The following is a 22,490-nucleotide window of genomic DNA, read 5'->3' on the forward strand; positions in this document are numbered from 1 at the left end:
TTTTTAGGATCTGGTACCTGTTTGGTTTTTGACGCCCTTAAGTGTTCTTGAAATTCACCTTCTGGATATCATTCATTGGGTTGATGGCAGATGTAGAGTCTTTACTGTGCATTTGCTAGTGATCCCCGTTCTGGTTTGACACTGAATCTCAGAGTGATGAAATCTTTAGGGTTCTTCCCTTTGGAGAAAGATGATAACTTCTAGTTCCTTATGAAACCTCTTGTAAGGGGATCTGAGAATTATTTCTTTTGCATTGAGTTGCATTTGCCAGGTTTTATTGGGGAGGAAGGAGAGTAGAGGCAGTAAGTAACTCTTTCTGAGTTGAGATCCACCTGAGGATGGGACCAGAGTCAGACTGATGATGGTCTGATGATCAGTTCTGATACTGACAGAGCTGATCGAAGCACATGTTTTAGATTTGTGACAACATGGGCTTCGTACACTCACCTCTCCAGTCACGGGCAGGCACGGCCATCCTAGTCTTCCCATAGGAGTAGGAAGAGAAGATCTGCCGTTGAGGCCAGGCCTTTCCAAAAATGATGCCCCATGTGGCTGAGTCTTTGTTCAAGCCTTACTGATGAGATATGTCCATCTCTTCCAAGGGAAGGCCGTTGTAGGCGAGGGGCTGGAGCCATGGGCCAGGTGGCCTCCTCGCATATGTGCTCCTCCTGTGTAGTGGAAGCTCCCTTCCTCTGAGGGGAGCCAGAGGCACGGAGGGTCAGCTGCCCAGGGGAGGCTCATGACCGCTAGTACCCCAACCATGGTGCAGTTTACTGTGTTCAAACCTTCTGGCATTAATAGTTATATTCAGTGTTCTGTCAAAATGGAGTGATCTTAAAAATCCTTCTTCGAAAGACACCTGCCTACCGGCTGAGACTTCTTTTTTAACATTTGGATTATGTATTCCTGGGTTTGTGTCTTTTGCAGTTTTTTTATATTCTTATTTATTCTTAGCAGGGTCTGAAAATCTACTTAATACTTTGCCAGGTAATGATTTTTGATGTTTTAATGTATTTTAACTGTGTTATAATGTTGTGTTCCAGTCCCTTGGAGGAAATATAAAAAGCAGATGTGAGCCCAAGAGTGGTTTGCTGTTCCTGATGTACTGTTCTTACACCTCCTTTATTTTCAGGTGATCAGAGTCTGCCCTGGGTGGTGCTGTGACAGGCTGCCCCGCACCCTCTACCTGACCTTATTTATAAGGAAGCTAGAGGAAGCGAGCATTTTACTTCTTGATATACTTCCAAAAACTCAAATTGTCAACCAGAAATGTTAATCAAAAATGGCTTCATCTTGGGTGATGAGTTCTCTTTTCTGTTGGAGCTGAATACTACCTGGTTATGTTTAACTGTTTTCCTACCATATTGGCAAAGTCATTATAAAATATTTGGGAAATAAAGTGAAAAAAGGCTTTTGTTTTTGTGGCTTAAAAACTTATCTTAAAGTCACCAAAATTATTTTTAGTTTGGTTATTGAAAGATAAAATAATAAATATAAAATACATTTATTCCTTTTTGTATTTATCTCTACTTGATTTTACATCCTTTCCAATAAGGAAAAGAAGACTGTGCCATTTATTTTTGAAAAATAAATAGTAACATTGGTTCTTAGTGTTCAAAATGCATACTTATTTTCTTGTTTCTTTGGAAGATGGGTGACGAATGCAAGACTTTTAAACCGGCAGGTATATATAGAATTTACCAGATACTCAGAATTTGAGCATTTGTAATATGGCACTTCTCTGACTATTGTTATTGCTTTCTATTCCAATTTATGTTCTTACCATTACACCCTTCATATTTATTCCTAATCTCAACATGATGCAAATCTTTTCCTGTCTTTTTATGAATCAGTTAAATGGCTTTCGATTGCACCCAGGTTTGTTTGTACAAGGTGGCCCTATGTACATAAACTCTAATTCCTTTGCTGATTCTTCCCTGAAGAACAGACAGTCTCAGTTTGAGTGTGACATCATAATTTTTGGGTGGAATCTTTTTGTGCTGTGCTGACTTTTCCTCCTGCTTTTTCAGCTCCTTATGAAGCTAGACAGCCCCTTGTCCAGCCTGAAGGACCCTCATCGGGGGCCCCAGGAACCAAACCCCCTCGCCATCAGGCTTCCCTTATTCGGGTAAGTGATGTGGGGTTGTGCCAGTGGCAGACTTTGGGGACGTGGCTTTTTGATGGGCTGCCTTTTTTTTTTCTACAAGGAAGATATAAAACTGCCCCCTTGGGCAAATATTGGACTTCTTGTTCTGTTGCTTGTATATTTTCGTTAATCTTTTTTTTTTTTAAAGTAAGCTCTACCCCCAACGTGGGGCTTGAGCTCACGACTCCAAGATCAAGAGTCACCTGCTTTACTGACCGGGCCAGCCAGGCACCCTTATTTTCCTAGATCTTTTTTGTAACGTGTGTTTCTACACTTTCTCAGTGTCTCTAGACGAATCCAAGCTGGTTCTTTGTCTTTTGTATGTCAAAATGCCCTTCCACCTGTATCTACTTAGTTTTTAGGCACCTCCCTCAGGAGTGCATTTTTCCCCCCCAAAACAGCCTTTCTTATTTTTGCCTTATTCTTTATTATTATTCATTTGATGCATACTTAGCTGTTGCCCTTTGTTTTGTGCCTCCAATTACATTGCAGGCTTTTGGAAGGCAGGGGTAGTTCTTAGGCATTCTCTCTCAGTGCCTAGTCCATGCCTTTTGGAGAACAGTTATTTTATGTGTGGCAGCAACTACTGTTTTTTATATGTAATAGATAGCAGTATTCTGACAGAAACACAAGTGATGTCTCAGTTTCTCCTGGCTTAGAAAATTTCAGCTTCCCTTTCTCCAGTGTTTTCTTTTGGATAAAGAACTCATTTGTTTTTTTGTATCTGCAACTGTTATCTTGTGCAGTATCTCTGAGTCCTGTGCTGGGTAGGTCCTTTTCTCAAAAAAAGGGTGTGTGCATGTTGGTGTATGTGTCTGCATGAGAGGAATTACGAAAAAACTGGGTTTACTTTTGGTTGGTTTGTCAGTGTTCTACTTAGGAAGGATTACTAAGGACCTTTGAAGGAAGATCATGGTGTTCACTGAATACCCTCTGGGAATGGGTACTCTGTTAGGCCTAGAACTGTGTTATGGACAAAACTTTATCTTCTAAGGTGGTAGTCTTTGTACAAAGAACTTTCCTAAGGATAATAATTTAGCCATATGCTGTGTATTTATATTTAATGCTTCCTACAACTATAAGATCTAGGTACTGTTATATCTATTAGTGTGGGTGAGTTAACTGTGCCTGAGAGAGGTTAGGTAATGGGTCTAAAGTTTTATTCATAGCCAGTAAGTGGAAGAACCAGAATTTGAAACCAGGCCTTGACCCAGTGTCAAAATCTACGCTTAAAATACTTTACATTAGAGTTCCATACTATAGGGAGGCTATGTTCCGAACTTGCTACATAAATAAGCATTGGGTGTAGTAAGAACTATCCTTGAAAATCCCTTACTGGTACCATGTTGGAGGGCTAACATGCCACTCTCTCCTATGTCCAGAAGACCTCACTTTCACCTCCAAGCTGGAACAAAGAGCTGTTTCTTTAGCTGAGCCCCAGATGCAGTAGTTGGTTGTGTTTAGAGGTCCTGTGGTACAACAATATGTGTCTTTAAATATAAGAATCCCATCTGCTGCGGAATGATGGTTTACAATAAGAAAGGCATTGGAGGGACTGGGATTCATCTAAAAGGTTCTACAGGATGTGCTGTGCATGTCTGTGTGGAGTTTATCCTAGTGCTGTGGAGTCCTAATCCTGAACTGTTAGAATGATGCTCACACAAGCAGGAAATCATGGCCTTTGCAGTGGTCAGATAGGGATCACGAGTCCCTTTCTACCTAGTCGCCTGGCAGGGGGGATGCCATATGTTCTTATTTGGATTGGTGTCCTGTGACTTCTAATCTCTGGGTCCACGTTTCCTGCTAATAGACATGCTTCTTCGTTCAACTGATGTTTACTATATACCTATGGAGGTGGAACAGTCCCAGTCCCTGCCCTCATAGAGCTTCTAGGCAGTTGGAGGAGGTGGCCAATAATCAAACCATTGCAAAGTAAATAAGTCATTATAATATGTGTTGTGAATGGAAATTACACTGCTTTGAGGCTGAAAAACAGTGTGGGGGTGCAGTTATGTCCTACCCTTAGCAGGTAGGGGGCAATCAAGGAAGGCTTTTAGTGGGAAGCCACATTTGAGTTGAAATGGGAAGGATTTGTAGGTGTTAACCAGGTCAGGGGATGAGAATGGGGGAGTAGGCAAGAATATAGAGGGAACTGCATGTACAACATTCTTTGCTAGTGCTTAGCATTTTATCCACATCCCCTTCAGTGCTCACAGCTGCCTTATGAGGTGATTCCTGTTATCCCATTTTTTTCCCATGTACCAGTCCTCTTTCATTCTCAATTAGAGTATGAAAGGAGTCAAGGGTACCAGGCAAAGGCCATGGTCAGGAATGCAGAATGTGCCTCGACACTGGGCCCTCTTCAGTGGTACTTGCCTAGCTGCTCATGTTGGAGTTCCTTGTAACAGTGACAGTAGTTGAAAAGCACATAAGCTGCCAGCACCATAGGAATCCCAGCGATGGCCCCTTTCTTCACATTGACATACTTGTAACACTGGTAGTAATCTCTTGAAACGCTCCAGCAGTGCCTTCAGGGGGTGAAATCCTGCATCAGTATCCAGCTTGGCAGCTCTCCTAAGTTGACATCCATGAGCTGCTTCTCCTTCACTGGTATGGATGACGCCATCCTGGAGTCCTGGGTGTCTGCTATGTCATCCCATGTTTCCGATGCTAAAACCTGAGATTTAAAGACCTTACGTAATCTGCCCAAAGTCACAGTTAGGAAGTGATAGGGTTGGAGTTCAAACACAGGACGTGATTTCTTAGTCTGGCTCAGGAACCAGATGGATAGTAATATCATCTGGTAAGCTAAGAAGCCCTGGATGAAAAACTGGCCTTGAGAGTTCTGGGGAAAGATCATGAGCTCAGTGTTAGATGCTGGGATTTGAGCTTTTGAGAGAGTCAAGAGGAGGTGTCAAAGAGATGGTAGGAGATAATGGCTCTGGAGCTTTGGGGAGAGCCAGGGCTGAACATCAGTATTTGCCAGTAGTTGGCCATTAGAAGGACTTAAGGTATTGTCTGGAAGAAACCAGATGGGTTCTTGTGCAGGACTGGCCAAACTCTGTGTGACTTTGGGTAAGTTCCTTCTCTTTTCTATAACATGAATGACTTGGAATGGATTTAACAGTCCATTGTAATAATCTGCGACAGTCTGACTCTCTTAATGTTTGTTTGGCATCAGTGGAAGCCCCGCCCCTGCCCCACCCCCTCCTGTTTGAAGCATTGCCTTCTGTTTAAGATGAGAACAAGGGGCCTTCCTCCAGACAGCACAGTTTGTGGTTTTCATGGCTGATGTGTTTTTGTTGCTTTTGTTCCTAGGTTTCTTCCTCATGGCTGTCAACTTAGTTTGGCTAGACTCTACGTCCCAGAAAGAAAATTGCCAACCTGAATTAGTCTTGTTGATGAGGGGATCTGAAGAGAAGGGTTTTGGTGGTAGGGGATTAATATGGATTGGGCCTGGTGCCAGCTGAGACTGGGATAACTCATTCCCCTCACATTGCCATGTTAATGTGCTGATGGCAACCTTGCTTTCTTCTAGCTTCCTCTGTCACCTTGTATTCGAATCCTTCCTCATGTAGGATGGGAGGCGGCCTATGGGTCCTGGGGGAGGTTTTTAGGGACTCTGGGCCAGTGCTGTTGCAGCTCATGAGCTTGGCATTTTAGAGATGCTTATGCCAAATTCAGCACCCAAATATTGGAATGAATAGTTTTTTTGCTTAGTACTTTATGAATTCGGTTTTTGGTTTTTTTTTTGTTCAGGGTGAGATGTTTTTCCCCTTGAAATTTCAGACTGAGCTTATTCTATATCTGTGGAGGGTTGACAGCGATTTGTAAAGAAATACTAAGTCTTCTTTCCTGATTCATCTATTATGTGTTTATAGGTCATTTTGTGATTTACTTTTCACAAAGTTTCCTAAGCAGCTAGACTGTAGTCATTTGTAATTTGCTGGTGTAGGATTTAGAATTGCCCCGTTTGCTCCCACTGTACTCCACTGCGTCTGGTTTTGCCGTGGTTGCCAGAAACTGCTTTGGGTTAAGTTCTTGCTCCATTGACCCCTTGGCAGCTTTTGACATTAACCACTGTCTTGATATGCTCTCATCGTTTGGTGTCCATGATGCCATCTTCTCCTGGTTTTCTTCCTGCTTCTGTGACTACCTCTTACTAATCTTCTTTTTCCATTCTTCTTCTTCCACCAGCACCTCACATGTTGGTGATGCCTGGGTGCGCTTCTTACTCTGTTCCTCTTTAGCCGTATGGAAGCTTATGACCACATATCTCCATCTGCCAGATGTCTTCACTCAGATGTCCCACTGTCTTTCCCACAGAACCAGCTTTCACCCTTCCGTTCCTGTCTCCATCCATCTGTCAGCACAGGCCAGAATGCTGGTCGCTGTCTTTGACTCATCTCTTGCCCTCTTGCCCACTTAGTTACCAGGTCCTGGCCATTTCACTTTCTAAATGCCTCTCTTACCTGTCCATTTCCCTGCACCTCCTTGGTTCAGGCCGTCCTCCTCTGTCACTGAATCTGTTCTGTCAGCCTGTAACTCTTTTTCCTTGCTTCCACTCTTGCCTCTTCAAATCCATTATGCTTACTGCATATAAAAATAGTCTTAAAAATACATATCTGATGACCCTACTCCCTTGGTTGAGACCTGCCCACTGCTCTCTGCATACCACCTACTTCCGAACATGGCCCTCAGGGCCCTGCTGTTCACACCTACTTGTTACCTTTTCAGCCATAGTAGTTCACTTCTCTCCCTCCACACCCTGGCCACAAGGGAGCTACTGTAGTTTCCCTAATAGCCAGTGTCCTTTGTGTGGGAACCTTACTCTTCGTCTTGTCTTTTGCCTTCTTTGTTTTCTCCTTTGCCTTCATTCATGTATACTTTTTTTTTCCATTGATAACATTAAGTTTGAGAATTTTCTAATATTTCTTGTACATGTGAAGTTTCCATTTTTTCATTCTTAAAAAATAGCTCATTACTCATCTCCTTTATCTGTGAAGCTCAGCCAGAGGGATGGGCCTTCAGTCTGTTGGTTTCACATTCCAGAGGCAGCTTTTCTTTTGTGTCATTCCAGGAATATTTTAGGCACACATAAATAAATATAGGTATTCATGTATATGTGTATTTGTATGTGTATATATTTACATATATATTAAATATATGCAATATATTTTTACCTGACTTTGGGAATACAGGTTTGGTAGATCAAATATACTTCCAGGCAGATCTCACTAGAAAAAATTTTATCTTTTATTTTAAATCAAAACATATTCACTTTTTGCACCTAAATATGCATGCTGTAATATTTTATTCTCTTTTTGAAGGGGTGAATGTAACAGTCTTCTGGGGTAAATTCTCAATGCTCACTTGTCTTTATTACTTCAAAGACAAAATAGTGATAGAATTTAGAGAACTTTATCACCCTGCCATTTCACTTAGAGGTTTTGGCTTTATTTGTGGTGGAAATTTTCTAATGAGTAGGCAGACATTGTCATACCTTGCTAAGCAGCCATCGTTTTAATCTAAAAGTCTGTGAGTTGAAAAACGTTTATTGAACTTAGTTGTCTCCTTTACCCCCCTCATTCTCGCTCAATTTCAGTTTCTTGCCATGCCCTCCCCATCCTGCTATGGACTTAATTGTAGGTACTTATGTCCAGAAGCAGATTCTCTCTGCTTCTCGCGTCTATTCGGAATGGTTGTAAGTGGAAAAGAAGTGTGTAAAGGATGCTGAAAGAAATGAACACCCCGAGGCTCTGTTGGAGCAGTGTTGGCAGAAGTCAGAAGACAATTGGTAGCCAGTGCGAGTGAGTTGTTCACTGTAGGAGTTTGGATGAGAACAGGCAGAGCTAGACTTTCTGGGAGACTGTCCCTGCAGTGGGAGGACTTTCTGTGGTGTCAAGGGTATTTTATGGATGGTTGGGACTAGGACGCTGGGGGTGGGGGTGACGAGGAGTAGAGGCTGTGGCTGCAAGATTGGGATGGGATTGAATGAGGTGGCGTAGAGGCAAGTCACGAGCACGTCGGTGCTCTGAGTGTGAGAAGAAAGAAGCAGGTCAGCAAGTGGGCCTCACGCAGTACTGTCTCAGCCACTCTCATTTTCTTACCTAGTGCTTGTCCCGGGGAAGTGGCCTACGTGACAGGTTGGGCCTTGGGGGCTCTTTCAGGGTCATTTGGCCTGGTGGGGGGTTGGTTTTTATGTTGTTTTGCTTTGTTTTAGTGGAGCCTGGGCCATTTTTTTTCCTTCCTTAATTTGGAATCTTCCCCCTCTCCCCTTATCTGAGAGCTGTGACTCTGTCCCTTGCAAAGTGCCCCTGTGCGTACTTCAGCATAATGCCACTCCACGTTTAGTTCTTGCCGTTTTTTCTTCTCCACATCTTGCGGTCAAATCAGTGGGCTGACGAGCCCCTGAAGAGAGCCACGCGGCTGTTCTCCCAAGTGGCTAGAGCTGAGCAGCCACCGACGATGCCCTCTTCCCTGGGCTGCGGCGAAAGCACGCTACGGTGCTATTTGCTTGTTGCAGGTTATACGGCAAACACCACACTGGTTTTGGTTTTGTTTTGGATCGTGGGTTGTGAGCTTTCAAATACCCTTGTTCTTCAGGGCAATTAAAAGTTAAAAAAAAAATAGGGGCGCCTGGGTGGCTCAGTCGGTTAAGCGTCCGACTTCAGCTCAGGTCACGATCTTGCGGTCCGTGAGTTCGAGCCCTGCGTCGGCTCTGGGCTGATGGCTCAGAGCCTGGAGCCTGCTTTGGATTCTGTGTCTCCCTCTCTCTCTGCCCCTCCCCCGTTCATGCTCTGTCTCTCTCTGTCTCAAAAATAAAAAATGAAAACGTTAAAAAAATAAAAAAAATTAAAAAAAAAAGTTAAAAAAAATATCAAAAATTAAAAAGATACAAAAGGGTGTAGAGTGAAAAGTGTCCCTCCCGTCCCCTCCACTGGCCATCCAGTTCCCTATCCCAGAGGCAGTGAATATGACAAATTTCTTTTGTATCATTCTAGGATGATTTTATGCATATGCAAGTGAATATAGGTGTTCTTATGTAATTATATATAACAGGTACAAAACATGGAGTTGCACCTTCTTACATGTATGGTAGCATACAATATACATCTGTTATGCACTTGCATGTTTTACTTAGCGATGAGCTTTAGTAGCATTCTATAGCAGTACATAAAGTACTCCTTTTTGGTTTTTGTTTTTTTTTTTTGTTTGTTTGTTTTTTAACACTTATCTATTTTTGAGACAGAGAGAGACAGAGCATGAACAGGGAAGGGTCAGAGAGAAGGAGGCACAGAATCTGAAACAGGCTCCAGGCTCTGAGCGGTCAGCACAGAGCCCGACGCGGGGCTCGAACTCACGGACCGCGAGATCATGACCTGAGCCGAAGTCGGCCGCTTAACCGACTGAGCCATCCAGGCACCCCTTTTTTGGTTTTTTTAAATGCATAGTATTGTATAGTGTGCGTCTTCCATAAATCATTTATGGATCAGCTCCTTATTTTTTTTTAAGTTAAAAAAAATTTTATTCTTGAGAGAGAGAGAGTCAGAGCACGAGTGGGGTAGGAGCAGATAGAGAGGGAGACACAGAATCTGAAGCAGGCTCCAGGCTCCGAGCTGTCAGCACAGAGCATGATGTGGTGCTTGAACTCACAAACCATGAGATCATGACTGGAGCCAAAGGTGGACGCTTAACTGACTGAGCCACGATCAGCTCCTTCTGATCAACATCTGGAACTTGCAGTCAGACTTGCAATACATGTTTGCAATACATAGGGCCAGTTCTTAGAAATGGAATAATTGAGTGAAATGTGTACACATTTTTATTTTTTATAGAGATTTTCAAATTGGAGACTACCAATTCACACATTTACCACCAATATACAAAAATGTTTATTTTCCCATACCCATGCTAACACAATGTGCTAAAAATCTGATGCATCTTTGCCAGTCTGGTGAAAAATGGGTAAAAAATGAGATCTCGCTGTACTTGTAATTAACATTTCTCTTTATTAGTGAAGTGGAGTATCTTACGTTTATGAGTCATTTGTGTTTCCTTTTCAGTGAATTGCTTCATATTGTATGCCCCTTTTTTGAGTTATTGGTGTGTTCTTTACTGGTTTGTCATTCCTACCAGTCTGAAACCAGAAGCTGGTGTCTTCCTTTGGGCGAGTGAGAGGCTGCAGTGTATGTGGAAAATTGCTTCTTGCGTGGTTGAGGGGAGGTCTGGGCACCGAAGGCCCTTGTAGGAGGTTGGGGACCCCAGCTTCTCTTGGTTCTGGAGCACCTTAGGCCCTCCAGCAACAGGAGTTTCTTGTTTATAATCTTTAGGGCAGAAAGTAGAATTACTTAGTTTATGGGTAAACATTAGGCTAGGAAAATCTTCTGTTGTTCGGGATGTTGAATGGTAACATATTGTGCGTGTGTTGACCTCTTGCCATTGCTAAATTGGCTAAATTCTCTTCTTCTGGCTGAAATAGAAAGGCTTGAGGGAAGAAAGGGAGGAGGAGGAAGAGGGTGGGAAAGAGTGTATGTGTGTTCGCCTTTCTGTATAACAGGAAGAACTGGTTTGATAAATTTTATAGGAATGTAAGTGCCTTATTCTTGACATCTTGTTTTATCAGACACATTCCACATTTGATTTCAAACCCTAGCTGGAGATTTGCCATGTCCCAAGGGGTGAAAAATTTGATGTGTTCTACTTCACTGAGTCTCCCTAGGACCCCCTAGATACCCGATTAGTCACTATTATCACAAAGAGGTCCTGTTTTTCATCTCATCAAGCTTCCTTCCTTCTTATTTCCTTCACCCACTTCTAATTCTTTTTCAGATTTTCTAGGCCTTATTTTTTAAACCTTTAATTTCAATTGATACTGAAATTTACTTTTTTTAGCCTAAATTTTTTTTTTAGCTGTCTCTTATTATATTCTTCAGGTGCTCGCCATCTACCTATGCTTCTTAACAATTAAAGTGATAGTAGTTGCTCGGTTTCTTTGCTGGGAGGCACTTCTACATGAAAAATGTTTTGTGTTACAAGATGAGAATAGTAAAGAGATACTGGATCATTGAAAGAGGTGATTCCAGGATATGAGAACAGGGCATGTGACATTGAAACTGAAGGATGTTTATGGGAAAAGGAAAATTCAATAAATACTAGGATTCAGGGGTGCCTGGGTGGCGCAGTCGGTTAAGCATCCGACTTCAGCCAGGTCACGATCTCGCGGTCCGGGAGTTCGAGCCCCGCGTCGGGCTCTGGGCTGATGGCTCAGAGCCTGGAGCCTGTTTCCGATTCTGTGTCTCCCTCTCTCTCTGCCCCTCCCCCGTTCATGCTCTGTCTCTCTCTGTCCCAAAAATAAATTAAAAAAAAAAAGTAAAAAAAAAAAATACTAGGATTCATTGGGGTGCTGCCTTAAGGCCTTGCAGAAGCCGTGCTTGGAGACAGGGTGGACAGAGGGTAAAAATGATAGACCTGGTACCCATGAGAATTTTAGCTTCCATATAGTGCTCAACAGGTCAGCTAGACTAGATGAAAGTAAATGAGCACATTTTATTTGTGGGGTCAGCATTGCTTTTCCCCGCAGATATGGGCATCATGGTATCCAGAACTTTCCTGGTAGTAGCTAGGGCCCACATTGATTTGGTAGACAGGAGCACCTCTGATTTACCCTCTCAGATGTAAACACCCAATTGAACTGGTCCCAGATAGTAGCTTTTAAAGCTGGAAAGGAGAGGGGTGTTTGTTTCTGGCATATTCTCCAGGACCCCTTCATCTCAGTTAGCATATACTAGGGTGTAAATACGGAAGGCTCATTTACAGTGGCACCATTTCCGCCCCTGGGCCCTTTGTTATTCCCCCAATCTCAGGTGAGCAGCTGGTGTCGTCCCCCTAGTTGCCTATCCCAATGAGTGTCTCTACCAAACCGAGTATTTATTTGGTCCTGAAGACGTGCTGGCCCCTTCCCTTGTGTGTGTCATTCCAGTTCTCCCAACAGTCTTGCAAGGTAGACTGCTTGCAAGATTATGTCCTGTACTCGTCCACTCAGTAATACTAAGTGGCTTATGTGGGTCAGGCACCATGCCAGGGGTACCCCGCAGACTACAAACATGGTCCCTGCTCTCAGGGGACTTGCAGTCAAGCAGGGCAGATGGATGTGAATCAAATGGTCCTGCCACTGCAGGTATAATGGGCATTGCCTAGAGGCAAGGGAGGACTTCCTGGCATGTGACAGAGAAATCCCACCTAGGGCTAGGAAGTGAGGGAAGGCTTCCCCAAAGAAGTGCTGCTTGAACTGAGCTGTGAAGGGTGACAAGGAGGTAACCAGGCTAAGGGAGGATGGTGCCGGGAGGTGTGGAGAGGGGCTCCTGGCTGAGTGGGAAGCCTCTAGGCTAAGGTCGTGCGTTTCTTCCTTGTGGACAGCAGAGTCTACTCTGGCTAGCTTAGGCAAATAGGGGTTTCTAATAAGGGAGTGGAAAGCCTACCAGATCTTTGGAAGGGCTGAAGATTCCGACTCTGTTCTGAGCATGCAGGAACAATTCCTCAAACTGCACAGCAGGACTGGATGGCTGGACAGCTGAGGGAGCTTTGCCTTTCTCACCGTCAGGAAGCTGCAGACCTGGGCAGTTGCTGCCATAGCTTTTAGCCGCAGCTCCACGCTGAGTCTGACCCAGGCCCGCCAAGTGAATGCTTTGTTCCCTGCCTGTTTGACCACGTGACTTGTTTTGAATTAGCCTTCCATGGGCATGTTTAGTGGAACCTAAGTCCCATCTGTAATTCTAACAGCAAAGGTATTTGGATAATGTACTTTTACCTAGCCAGCGTCTGCAGTGCATAGCTTTGCTAAGAGGAGATGGTGTGGGCATTGAGTGAGCCAGTCCACCGTGTATACAGCCCACCGAGGAGACACAGTCCAAGACCTGGAAGAAAGAAGGCCAGTGTGGCCAGAGCCTGGAGTGGGAGGGAGATGAGGCTGGTGGGTAGGCGGAGCCCTGTGAGCCATGCCACTATCTTTTAGGTGGGGAGCTGACGGTTCAGAAATTAAGTGGCCCACGTCTCATGGTGAGTAAGTGACCATCCCAGATTTGAGCCCAAGTCTTTCTTCCTCCAGAATCTGCACTCTTTTTGCACCTCCAATCTGTAGCCTCATTGTCTAAAGCAGTCCTTGAATTGAGCCCTAGATCTTGGGGCATCTGTTTCCCATCTGACCTCAGACTGCCTTGAGTATTAAGGGAGGACATAGTGGAGGAGGTAGGTGTCCTTGACCTAACTGGCAAGGATTGGGCTGGGCACGTTAATGCACTGGTACTGAAGTCCGCAGCCTTGTCAAAGTGTCCTCCTACTGCTGATTTTTCACTTTCTGCTGGCCTTCTCCAGAGAGCAAAATCCCAAGGAAAAATGGCCTTCTGGAACAGCAGATCTTGGCTCCTGATGGAAGAATTGGAGACCGTGATTATTCATAAGCATTTCTTAGGTTAATCAAAAATAGTGTTAGTGCCACATACTAAAATCACAGTGAAATAAATGATTGAATACCTGTATTATATGGCTATCTACAGGATTCTTTCCTGATGTGAAAACATGCCAGATGCTTATAGGCATGTCAGAAATAAGACGGTGCTCTCTCTGTATAATTAATAGCTTATGGGCCAAAATCTACAACCAAACTAGATAATGGGAGGGACATGTAAGTATAGGATATTCATATCCCATGCTCAGATCCTCAGTCTGCAGAATTGCTGCATTGATTTTTGGCATTGCAGTGAGCGTGTTCCTTTATTTTATTTTTTTCCTCATGGTGAGTATACTCTTTAATTCCCATCACCTATTTCACTCACACCTATACCCACCTTCTCTCTGGTAACCATCAGTTAGTTCTCTATAGTTAAGACTCTGTTTCTTGGTTTGTCTTTATTTTTGTTTTCCTTTGCTTGTTTGTTTTGTTTCTTAAATTCCACATGTGAGCACGCCTGGGTGGCTCTGTTGGTCAAGTGTACAATTCTTGGTGTTTTTTTTTAATTTTATTTTTTATTTATTATTATTTTTTTTAATATATGAAATTTATTGTCAAATTGGTTTCCATATAACACCCAGTGCTCATCCCAAAAGGTGCCCTCCTCAATACCCATCACCCACCCTCTCCTCCCTCCCACCCCCCATCAACCCTCAGTTTGTTCTCCGTTTTTAACAGTCTCTTATGCTTTGGCTCTCTCCCACTCTAACCTCTTTTTTTTTTTTTTTTCCTTCCCCTCCCCCATGGGTTCCTGTTAAGTTTCTCAGGATCCACTCTTGGTTTTAGCTCAGGTCATGATCTCACAGTTCATGGGTTCGAGACCTGCATCGGGCTCTACGCTGTGTGGAGCCTGCTTGGGATTCTCTCTGTCCCTCCCCCGCTTGCACTCTCTTAAAATAATAAACGTTAAAAAAAATCTAGAAATTCCACATATGAGTGAGATTACATGGTATTTGTTTTTCTCTGACTGACTTAATTTGTTTTTCATTATACTCTTTAGTTCTATCCATGTTGTTGTAAATGGCAAGATTTCATTCCTTTAAAAAATTTTTTTTTCGTTTATTCATTTTTTTCAACGTTTATTTATTTTTGGAACAGAGAGAGACAGAGCATGAACGGGGGAGGGGCAGAGAGAGAGGGAGACACAGCATCGGAAACAGGCTCCAGGCTCCGAGCCATCAGCCCAGAGCCCGACGTGGGGCTCGAACTCACGGACCGTGAGATCGTGACCTGGCTGAAGTCGGACGCTCAACCGACTGCGCCACCCAGGCGCCCCTCGTTTATTCATTTTTGAGAGAGTGCAAGCAGGAGAGGGGCAGAGAGAGAGGAAGACAGAGAATCTGAAGCAGGCTCCAGGCTCTCAGCTGTCAGCACAGAGCCCAATGCAGGGCTTGAACCCACGAACCATGAGATCATGACCTGAGCCGAAGTTGGATGCTTAACTGACTGGGCCGCACAGGTGCCCCTCACTCCTTTTTATGGCTGAGCAGTATTCCATTGTTTGCATACACACATATGTATGTACACACACACACACACACACACACACACACACACACACACACACAATACGTCTTTTCCCATTCACGTATCGACGGACACTCAGGCTGCTTTGATAATTTGGCTATTATCAGTAACACTGCGATAAACATAGGGATGCATGTATCATTTTGAATTAGTGTTTTTGTATTTTGGGGGGTAAATACCCAGTAGTGTGATTTCTTGGTTGTAGGGTAGTTCTATTTTTAATTTTTTTGAGGAACCTCCATACTGTTTTCCACAGTGACTGTGCTAGTTTGCATTCTCACCAACAGTGCAGGAGGGTTCCTTTTTTCTCCACATCCTCTCCAACTCTTGTTTTTTGTCTTCTTGATTTTAGTCATTCTGACAGGTGTGAGGTGATATCTCATTGTGGTTTTGATTTGTATTTCCCAGATGATGAGTGATGTTGAGCATCTTATCATGTGTCTGTTGGCCATCTGGATGTCTTCTTTGGAGAAATGTCTTTTCTATTCATGTCTTCTGCCCATTTTTTAATTGGGTTATTTGTTCTTTGGGTTTTGAGTTGTAGAAGTTCTTTATATATTTTGAACATTAACCCCTCATTGGATATATCATTTGCAAATATTTTCTCCCATTCTGTAGGTTGCCTTTTGGTTTTGTTGATGGTTTCCTTTGCTGTGCAGAAACTTTTTATTTTGATGTAGTCATGGTAGTTTACTTTTGCTTTTATTTCCCTTGCCTCAGGAGACTTGTCTAGAAAAATACTACTGTGGCTGCTGTCAGAGAAGTTACTGCCTGTGTTCTGTTCTAGGATTTTTGTGGTTTCAGGTCTCACGTTTTAAGTCTTGAATCCATTTTGAGTTTGTTTTTGTGTATGGTGAAAGAAAATGGTTGAGTTTCATTCTTTTGCATGTAGCTGTCCGGTTTTTTCAACACCATTTGTTGAGGAGACTGTCTTTTTCCCATTGTATATTCTTTCCTCCTTTGTAAAAGACTAATTGACCATCTAATTATGGGTTTATTTCTGGATTTTCTATTCTATTCCATTGATCATTTGTCTATGTTTATGTTATTACCATACTGTTTTACTTATTCCTGCTTTGTAATATAACTTGAAGTCTGGAATTACGATACCTCCAGTTTTCTTTTTCGAGATTGCTTTGACTAGTCAGGGTCTTTGTGGCTCCATACAAATTTTAGGATTGTTTTTTTGTAGCTCTGCAGAAAATGCTGTTGGCATTTCGATAGGGAATGCATTAAATCTGTAGGTTGCTTTGGGTAGTATAGACATTTTAGCAGTATTTGTTCTTCCCATGAGCATGGAATATTTTTCCATTTCTTTGCATCATCTTGAATTTCTTTTGTCAGTGTTTTATAGTTTTCAGAGTAGTGAGGTTGATTTTTTAAATGTTTATTATTTTTGAGAGAGAGTGAGTGAGTACTAGTGGGGGAGGGGCAGAGAGAGAGGGAGACAGGATCTGAAGCAGGCTCCACACTGACAGCAGGGAGCCCGATGTGGGGCTTGAACTCATGAACTGTGAGATCTTGACCTGAACTGAGGTTGGATGCTCAACCGACCGAGCCACCCAGCGCCCCCCGTAAGGGTGTTTCTTAAAAGGAAATGGTAATGTTACAGGATAGATGGATAAGACAGGGAGAGCCATAGGGCTTGCTGATTAAGAAAGAGTACAGACAACTCTGCTCATGTTCTGGCTTTACCATTTTAATATATATGTGTGATCTTGGTAAGTCACTTCCCTTCCCTAATCCTCAGTTTCCTGTTCTGCAATATGGAAATAACAGAATCCACTTCACAGGGTTTTGTGAAGATGAAAACAGGTCACATGTATTGGATGCTTATAATGCCTGGCACCTAATTAGCAAAGCACTATGTCTATGGTGATTACTTTTAAAATTTAGTTTATCTTAATAAGCAGCAACTCTGTGTTGCTCATTAGATTCAGATTCCTACACTTTAGCAATCAACCTCCTAAGCTGTTGAAATTAGATCCCTGAGCGAGTTTTGCATCTTTATGGATTTATTTCCATGAAGAAACTGATAAGGTTAAATTGCTCTGTTAGGATTTAATTTTAACTAACGTCTCTATAGGCAGAACCAGAAGTTATTTATTGCAACTTCCTGTGAATCTATAACTATCTCAAAAGAAAAAAAAAGAGAATTTTTTCCTTCTCATTTCATAGGTCAGGAAGAGGGCCCAGCCTTTACACTGTTAGGCGACATTATTTGGTAAATGCATATAAAGTTCGGCTCTCATCATCATAGGAGACAGAGCTCAGGTTAACCTTTCTGTCTCTGGATTGGAATTGACCATTTGTCCAGTTACTTGTTCACTCATTGAATAGACATTTATTGAGCATAGGTACTCTTCTAGGTGCTGGCGATATAGCGGTGATCAGAATAGACCAATTTTCCCACCCTCGTCGACCTTTTATTATAGTGAGAGCGGGGTGGGAGACAGAATATAAATAGGATTGTAGGGTATCATACAGGGGAACCGGTTGAATGTTCGAAACAAAATTGTTGAGTTCCATCTCCTTTACTTTGTTCCTCATTTAATAGTTTTCCCACAGCTTTACCCTACCTCTCTCTTCTTTTTACTCTGTACATCTTCCCTGGGAGCCTCCTTCAAACCCACAAAAGATAAATTCCTATTAACCAGTCATAGAAAGATGGCTGCATCCACACTCTTGCTGTCCCTATAGGTCATCTACGGGGACAAGTTATAAAGTTGTGTGGGCTCAGGAATTGTCTCCTGTCTTTAGGTGGTCAGATTGCAAAACAAAGCCTCATCCTTCCATTGTCACTGCAGGAATGGCTGTGCCACTGAGATGGGGCAGGCCTGCCTTTTCTCTGGGCCTTGCTTGAAGGATAGTTAGACTAACAGCTGCTATGCAAATATGCCCCACATTTTAATGATTTCAGTGCGTCGGTGTATTTCTCACTCCTCTAACAGATTGGTAGGCAGCTTTCTTCCCCATGGTGATTCAGGCAGCAGTGCTCCTTCTGTCCTTTCGCTGTGCCATCCCCCATGCAGCGGCCCTTGTGGACTAGCATAGAGTGCCACAGGGTGCTAACCGTATGTGGAAATGGCGCAGGTCACTGGTGCTCACATTGCATTGGCTAGAACTCAGTCATGTGGCTGCAGCTCACTGCAGGGGGTGTGGTAGAACATGTCATTGTGGGGTGGGCAACCACAGCCACTCACTGATACTTCTGTACCAGGCCTCGTGTGGTGTAAATGATCGGAGGACAGCTGCCATGATCCCACCTATCAGCGTGGCTGTCATTTGCCTCTATGACTCTTCTTTTGCCTCAGCCCCGTGGCTGATCAGTGGCCATGATCTTTCCTTAGGCAGGTCAGTATTCACTCGGGCTATCGTCTGGTCTCACCAGCCTGTTAGCCATTGTTTCTCATTAGGGGTGATTGAGTGATTGAGTCTTCTCACATCTTTGCTCATGAAATCGTGTTTTGATCAGTGGTTGCACTATGGCCATCTTCTTTCCAAAATATTGTCAGTAGGTGAGGTGTTCTCACATATTCACTGTGGGCTTTGTATGAGCTTTTGCTACTCCAGATGGTTTGTTTACCAAGGTACCAGAAGGACACTGGCATGAGATCATTGCATCCTCAGGTGAAAAATGGCTGGACTCTTGGGCAGCACTTACAGGATGCCTCCAGGGTGAGATTATATTCTAAACAGAAATGTTCTGTGGTTGAAACAATATACACGCCCTTTGTAAATTCTCCCTGTAATGCCTCCTTGCAATTCATGTTATTCAACTGTGCTTGATTTTTAAGATACTTCAGGGGTAAATGTCACCTTTTGGGATTTTATTAATAGTATTACTTTTTAATGAGTCTTTTGAAGTCTCTTTCATTATAAACAGCCTGTTTTCCCCGGAGATAATAACTTGTAGTGCCAAATATTTGCATTTCACTTGAAACGAAACTAAGGGTTTGAATGTTTTAAATACAAGCAAATCTAATTCTCCTGTGTCTAGAGAAACTGCATAATGGACCATATGTATGTGGCTTAAGCAGACAGATGTGGAAGGTTTCTCTCTCCTTTTATCTTAAAAATGCTGGCAGAGCTCAAAATTGGCACCAACTCGCAAATATCTCCACCCAGCCAACAGAACCGCTGGAGTTGAACTGGGAGCGGCCTCCTAGGGTGCGTGCATGAGTGGAGCTTTGCCTGGTTCTGGCTTCTGCTTGGGAGCCCGAGGCTCCGTAGCTTATCCACCCCCATTTCTCCGTGCTTCCAGCCTTTGGAGTTCGACATTCTCTCTTAGGTGGCTGACTTCCCAGACCTTTGTCAAGTTGTGCCCATTGTTTCACTTGACTTGTGGGTTCGTTTGGAGATGTTGCGTGCAGATATCTGGGTCCTGCAGCAAGATGGACTTCGAGCTGCTGACAGAGGGGTCCTTAGCTGCCATCTCACTGCTGGAGTGGGCCTTCCTCTGGTCATGGCCGTATGGCTTTTTCCTCCCTGACTCCTCTCATCCTCTCCCTAACTCTGGCCCATCTTGACCTCTGGCCAGGGTTGCTCATGTGGCCTTAACTTGTCTTCCTGCCTTTAGTGTTTCTCCTTCCATTCTCCTCACTGAAGTGATCTTTCTGTAACTGACATCTGATTATTTCATTGTCCTGTTTAATACTTATCTGTGGCTTCCTATTGCCTTCTAGATACAGTCTGTACCTCTCAACCTGGGCCTTCATGATCGGGGCCTTGCTTGCTGTCTGGAGCACCTTGAGGCAACTCCACTAACATCCGCTTTGTACCAGCAATCTTTTCTCTCTACGTGTAGTCCACTGAGCTAATTTCAGAAGATGGCCATCTTCTCTCATTTTTTGGAGTTTTGACAAATGCTATTCCTTTTGTTTGTCTTGCCCTGCTTGTTCTATGGCCTGGCTTCTCAAACTTGAGTGTGCTTCATATCATCTAGAGGGCTTGTTACACCACAGATTCCTGGGTCCTACTCTGGAACTTTATGATTCACCAGATGTAGGGTAGAGCCCAAGGTTCTCTGTTTCTAGTAAGTCCTCAGGTGATGTTGATGTGGGTGGTCTGGAGACTGTACTTTGAGTAGAAAAGTTCTAGACTACCCTTCACTGTTTTTGAGATTGCCTGTTTGTTTTTCTCCCTGGCTAAACTCTAGCCTTCCTTGAAAAAAAAAGAATCTGTTGGCCCAACAGGGTAGCCAGAATCTCTAGTGTCTGAAATATACTTAATGATCAGCAGGTATCTGTTGAATGAATGAATGAGTAGATCACCTCCTGCAGCAAAGTTCAAATCATTTTGCTTCTTGTAGATCAGCTTTCTTTTAGACTGTTTCAGCCTAAGAATATGTGGAATGTCATCTACCCCTTCCATATACCTTCACCTGTCCCTGAAACACTCACTTAATGGATATGGAATGTGAGAACTCCCCGTAGAGATCAGAGACCATGGACGAACTACAGGAAGATAGACATGGACTTCTTTTGATAGATCTGAAACTTTAAGTATGAAATAGACTCCTAGGTTTTCTTTCATTAAGCACAGCACAGAGTAGTATTTCTGCACCTCTTTTAATATAAGACATACACCTGAACTTACTAGAGTGCATCAGTCAGTGGATCTCACACTGCTCTTTGGTATCTGTGATGTACCTGCTAATGACTGTACATAGAATAAAGGAGTACATGATACGGTTGTGGTCCTCCAGGTTGAAACCCGAGTGATGATATTCAGGAGCACTTGAAATGTTCACACTGTGTGGCACTTACAAGAATTCTTATTTTTAAAGATGGCTAATTACTTGGTTTATTAAATCAGTTAAAACCATGCAGTGGGAAGCAAGGGGAAAGAGAATGGGAGTAGGTGAACACATTTAGTGCAAGCCAGGAGGAGGGCCACACTGTGTTCTGCACGGGTTATACAGTGTTCATATGCCCTCTCTCTTTGTTGTGAGGCCTTCTTGGTCTGAGGGAGCAGGAACTCTCCTTGCCAGCTTAAGTTTTCTTGAAATGGAGGAGGGTTGGCGTTCTCATGAATCTAAGAAATGAGAGACAGGGAGTGGCCCACTGGTCCAGAGGAGTGGGAGTTCTTGGTTATTTGTGCTTGTTTTGCCATTAACAGGACTTGCCCTAGTCTCCTTGAGTTTTCTTCACTGTCCGCTTATCTTTTGGCTGCCAACCGCCATCCTCACCTCCTTTTCTTTTTCGTACTTCTCTACCTCACGGGTTCTGCTTCTGCTGGTTCTGGCTGTCACTGTGCCTCATGGCCTCTCTGTATCTGCTCAGGGTCTGCTTTCTGTGCTTGTTGATCTTCATATTTCTTATCCACACCCCCAGTAATGAGCATACGGCTGAAGTTTTCCTTGCTAGAGTAGAGCTTTCTATGCAACAGCATCCCAGAGGCCAGAAACTGTGTGCCCACCCCTGCTTCCTTGGACTCAGTTGGGCAAGAGCAGATGTGAGCTGGGTGTCATGGTACACACATAACCGCCAGGCCCGCCTTTGTGTCAGAGCTGGGGGATGGGCAGTGCCGTCTGCAGTAGCTGTGGGCCTGGCAGGTACATTGGCGGGCCCTTGGGGGCACTGGGACTTGAGTAATAGGCTCAGAGGCTGGGGATAATAGGCTGAGATCAGAGAAAGGATGGGCTGGGAAGAAGGTACACATCTGACCTACGAAGAGTGAGCAGATGCCTGCTGAGAGTGAGCAAGGAGGAGGAGGAATTGTAAGGACCCTGAAGGCTGCGTGGAGGAGGTACATTTTTTAAATTAGGCAACAAGTCGTCTCTGTATGCTTTTGAGCAGAGGAATCATCACTTCTCCTGTCTGTTCCTGCTTCCTGCTGGCAGAATAGACTTGACACCTGCTAAGAGGCTACTGATGCCAGTCAGGAGTGAGATAATGTGGGAGAGGAAATAGAGTGAGCAGGTGGTCCTGGGATTGGAGAAAGAACAAACGTGGGCTCACATAACAACAACTGGATACGGCAGCTTCAGTTCCAGGCGGAAAGGAGTGTATGGTAGGGAAATAGTAGCTTCTGTGTCAGAATCAAGGAATTCAGCGGCCAACACCCAGCACAGAGATTTCTGTGCCTTCCTTTGCAGGGTGGCAGTGGGTAGAGCTCTCCAACCGTGTCCTGCCGGGTTCGTGAACCATCTCTGTCCGCTTAATTGTTCACTCGTAAACATCCGTTCTTGTGTCCGGTCCGTGCCCAGCTTTTTAATTTTTTTTTCAACGTTTTTTATTTATTTTTGAGACAGAGAGAGACAGAGCATGAACGGGGGAAGGGCAGAGAGAGAGGAAGACACAGAAT

At 43.7% G+C, this 22,490-nt stretch overlaps 1 protein-coding gene and 1 pseudogene across 8 annotated transcripts in view; one reads left to right on the forward strand and one right to left on the reverse strand.

The window, feature by feature from the left end:
• REPS2 (RALBP1 associated Eps domain containing 2) overlaps nucleotides 1-22,490 on the forward strand; it is a 217,346-nt gene that overhangs the window by 74,818 nt on the left and 120,038 nt on the right. For all 8 annotated transcript variants that reach the window (XM_045050522.1, XM_023248871.2, XM_023248867.2 and 5 more), the window contains exon 5: nucleotides 2,031-2,128. In XM_045050522.1, coding sequence (XP_044906457.1) covers nucleotides 2,031-2,128 — 98 coding nt within the window. The remainder of the gene's footprint in view (nucleotides 1-2,030; nucleotides 2,129-22,490) is intronic.
• LOC101098439 lies at nucleotides 4,509-4,772 on the reverse strand (annotated as a pseudogene).

This window comes from Felis catus, chromosome X (assembly GCF_018350175.1).
Source record: "Felis catus isolate Fca126 chromosome X, F.catus_Fca126_mat1.0, whole genome shotgun sequence".
Lineage (NCBI taxonomy): Eukaryota > Metazoa > Chordata > Mammalia > Carnivora > Felidae > Felis > Felis catus.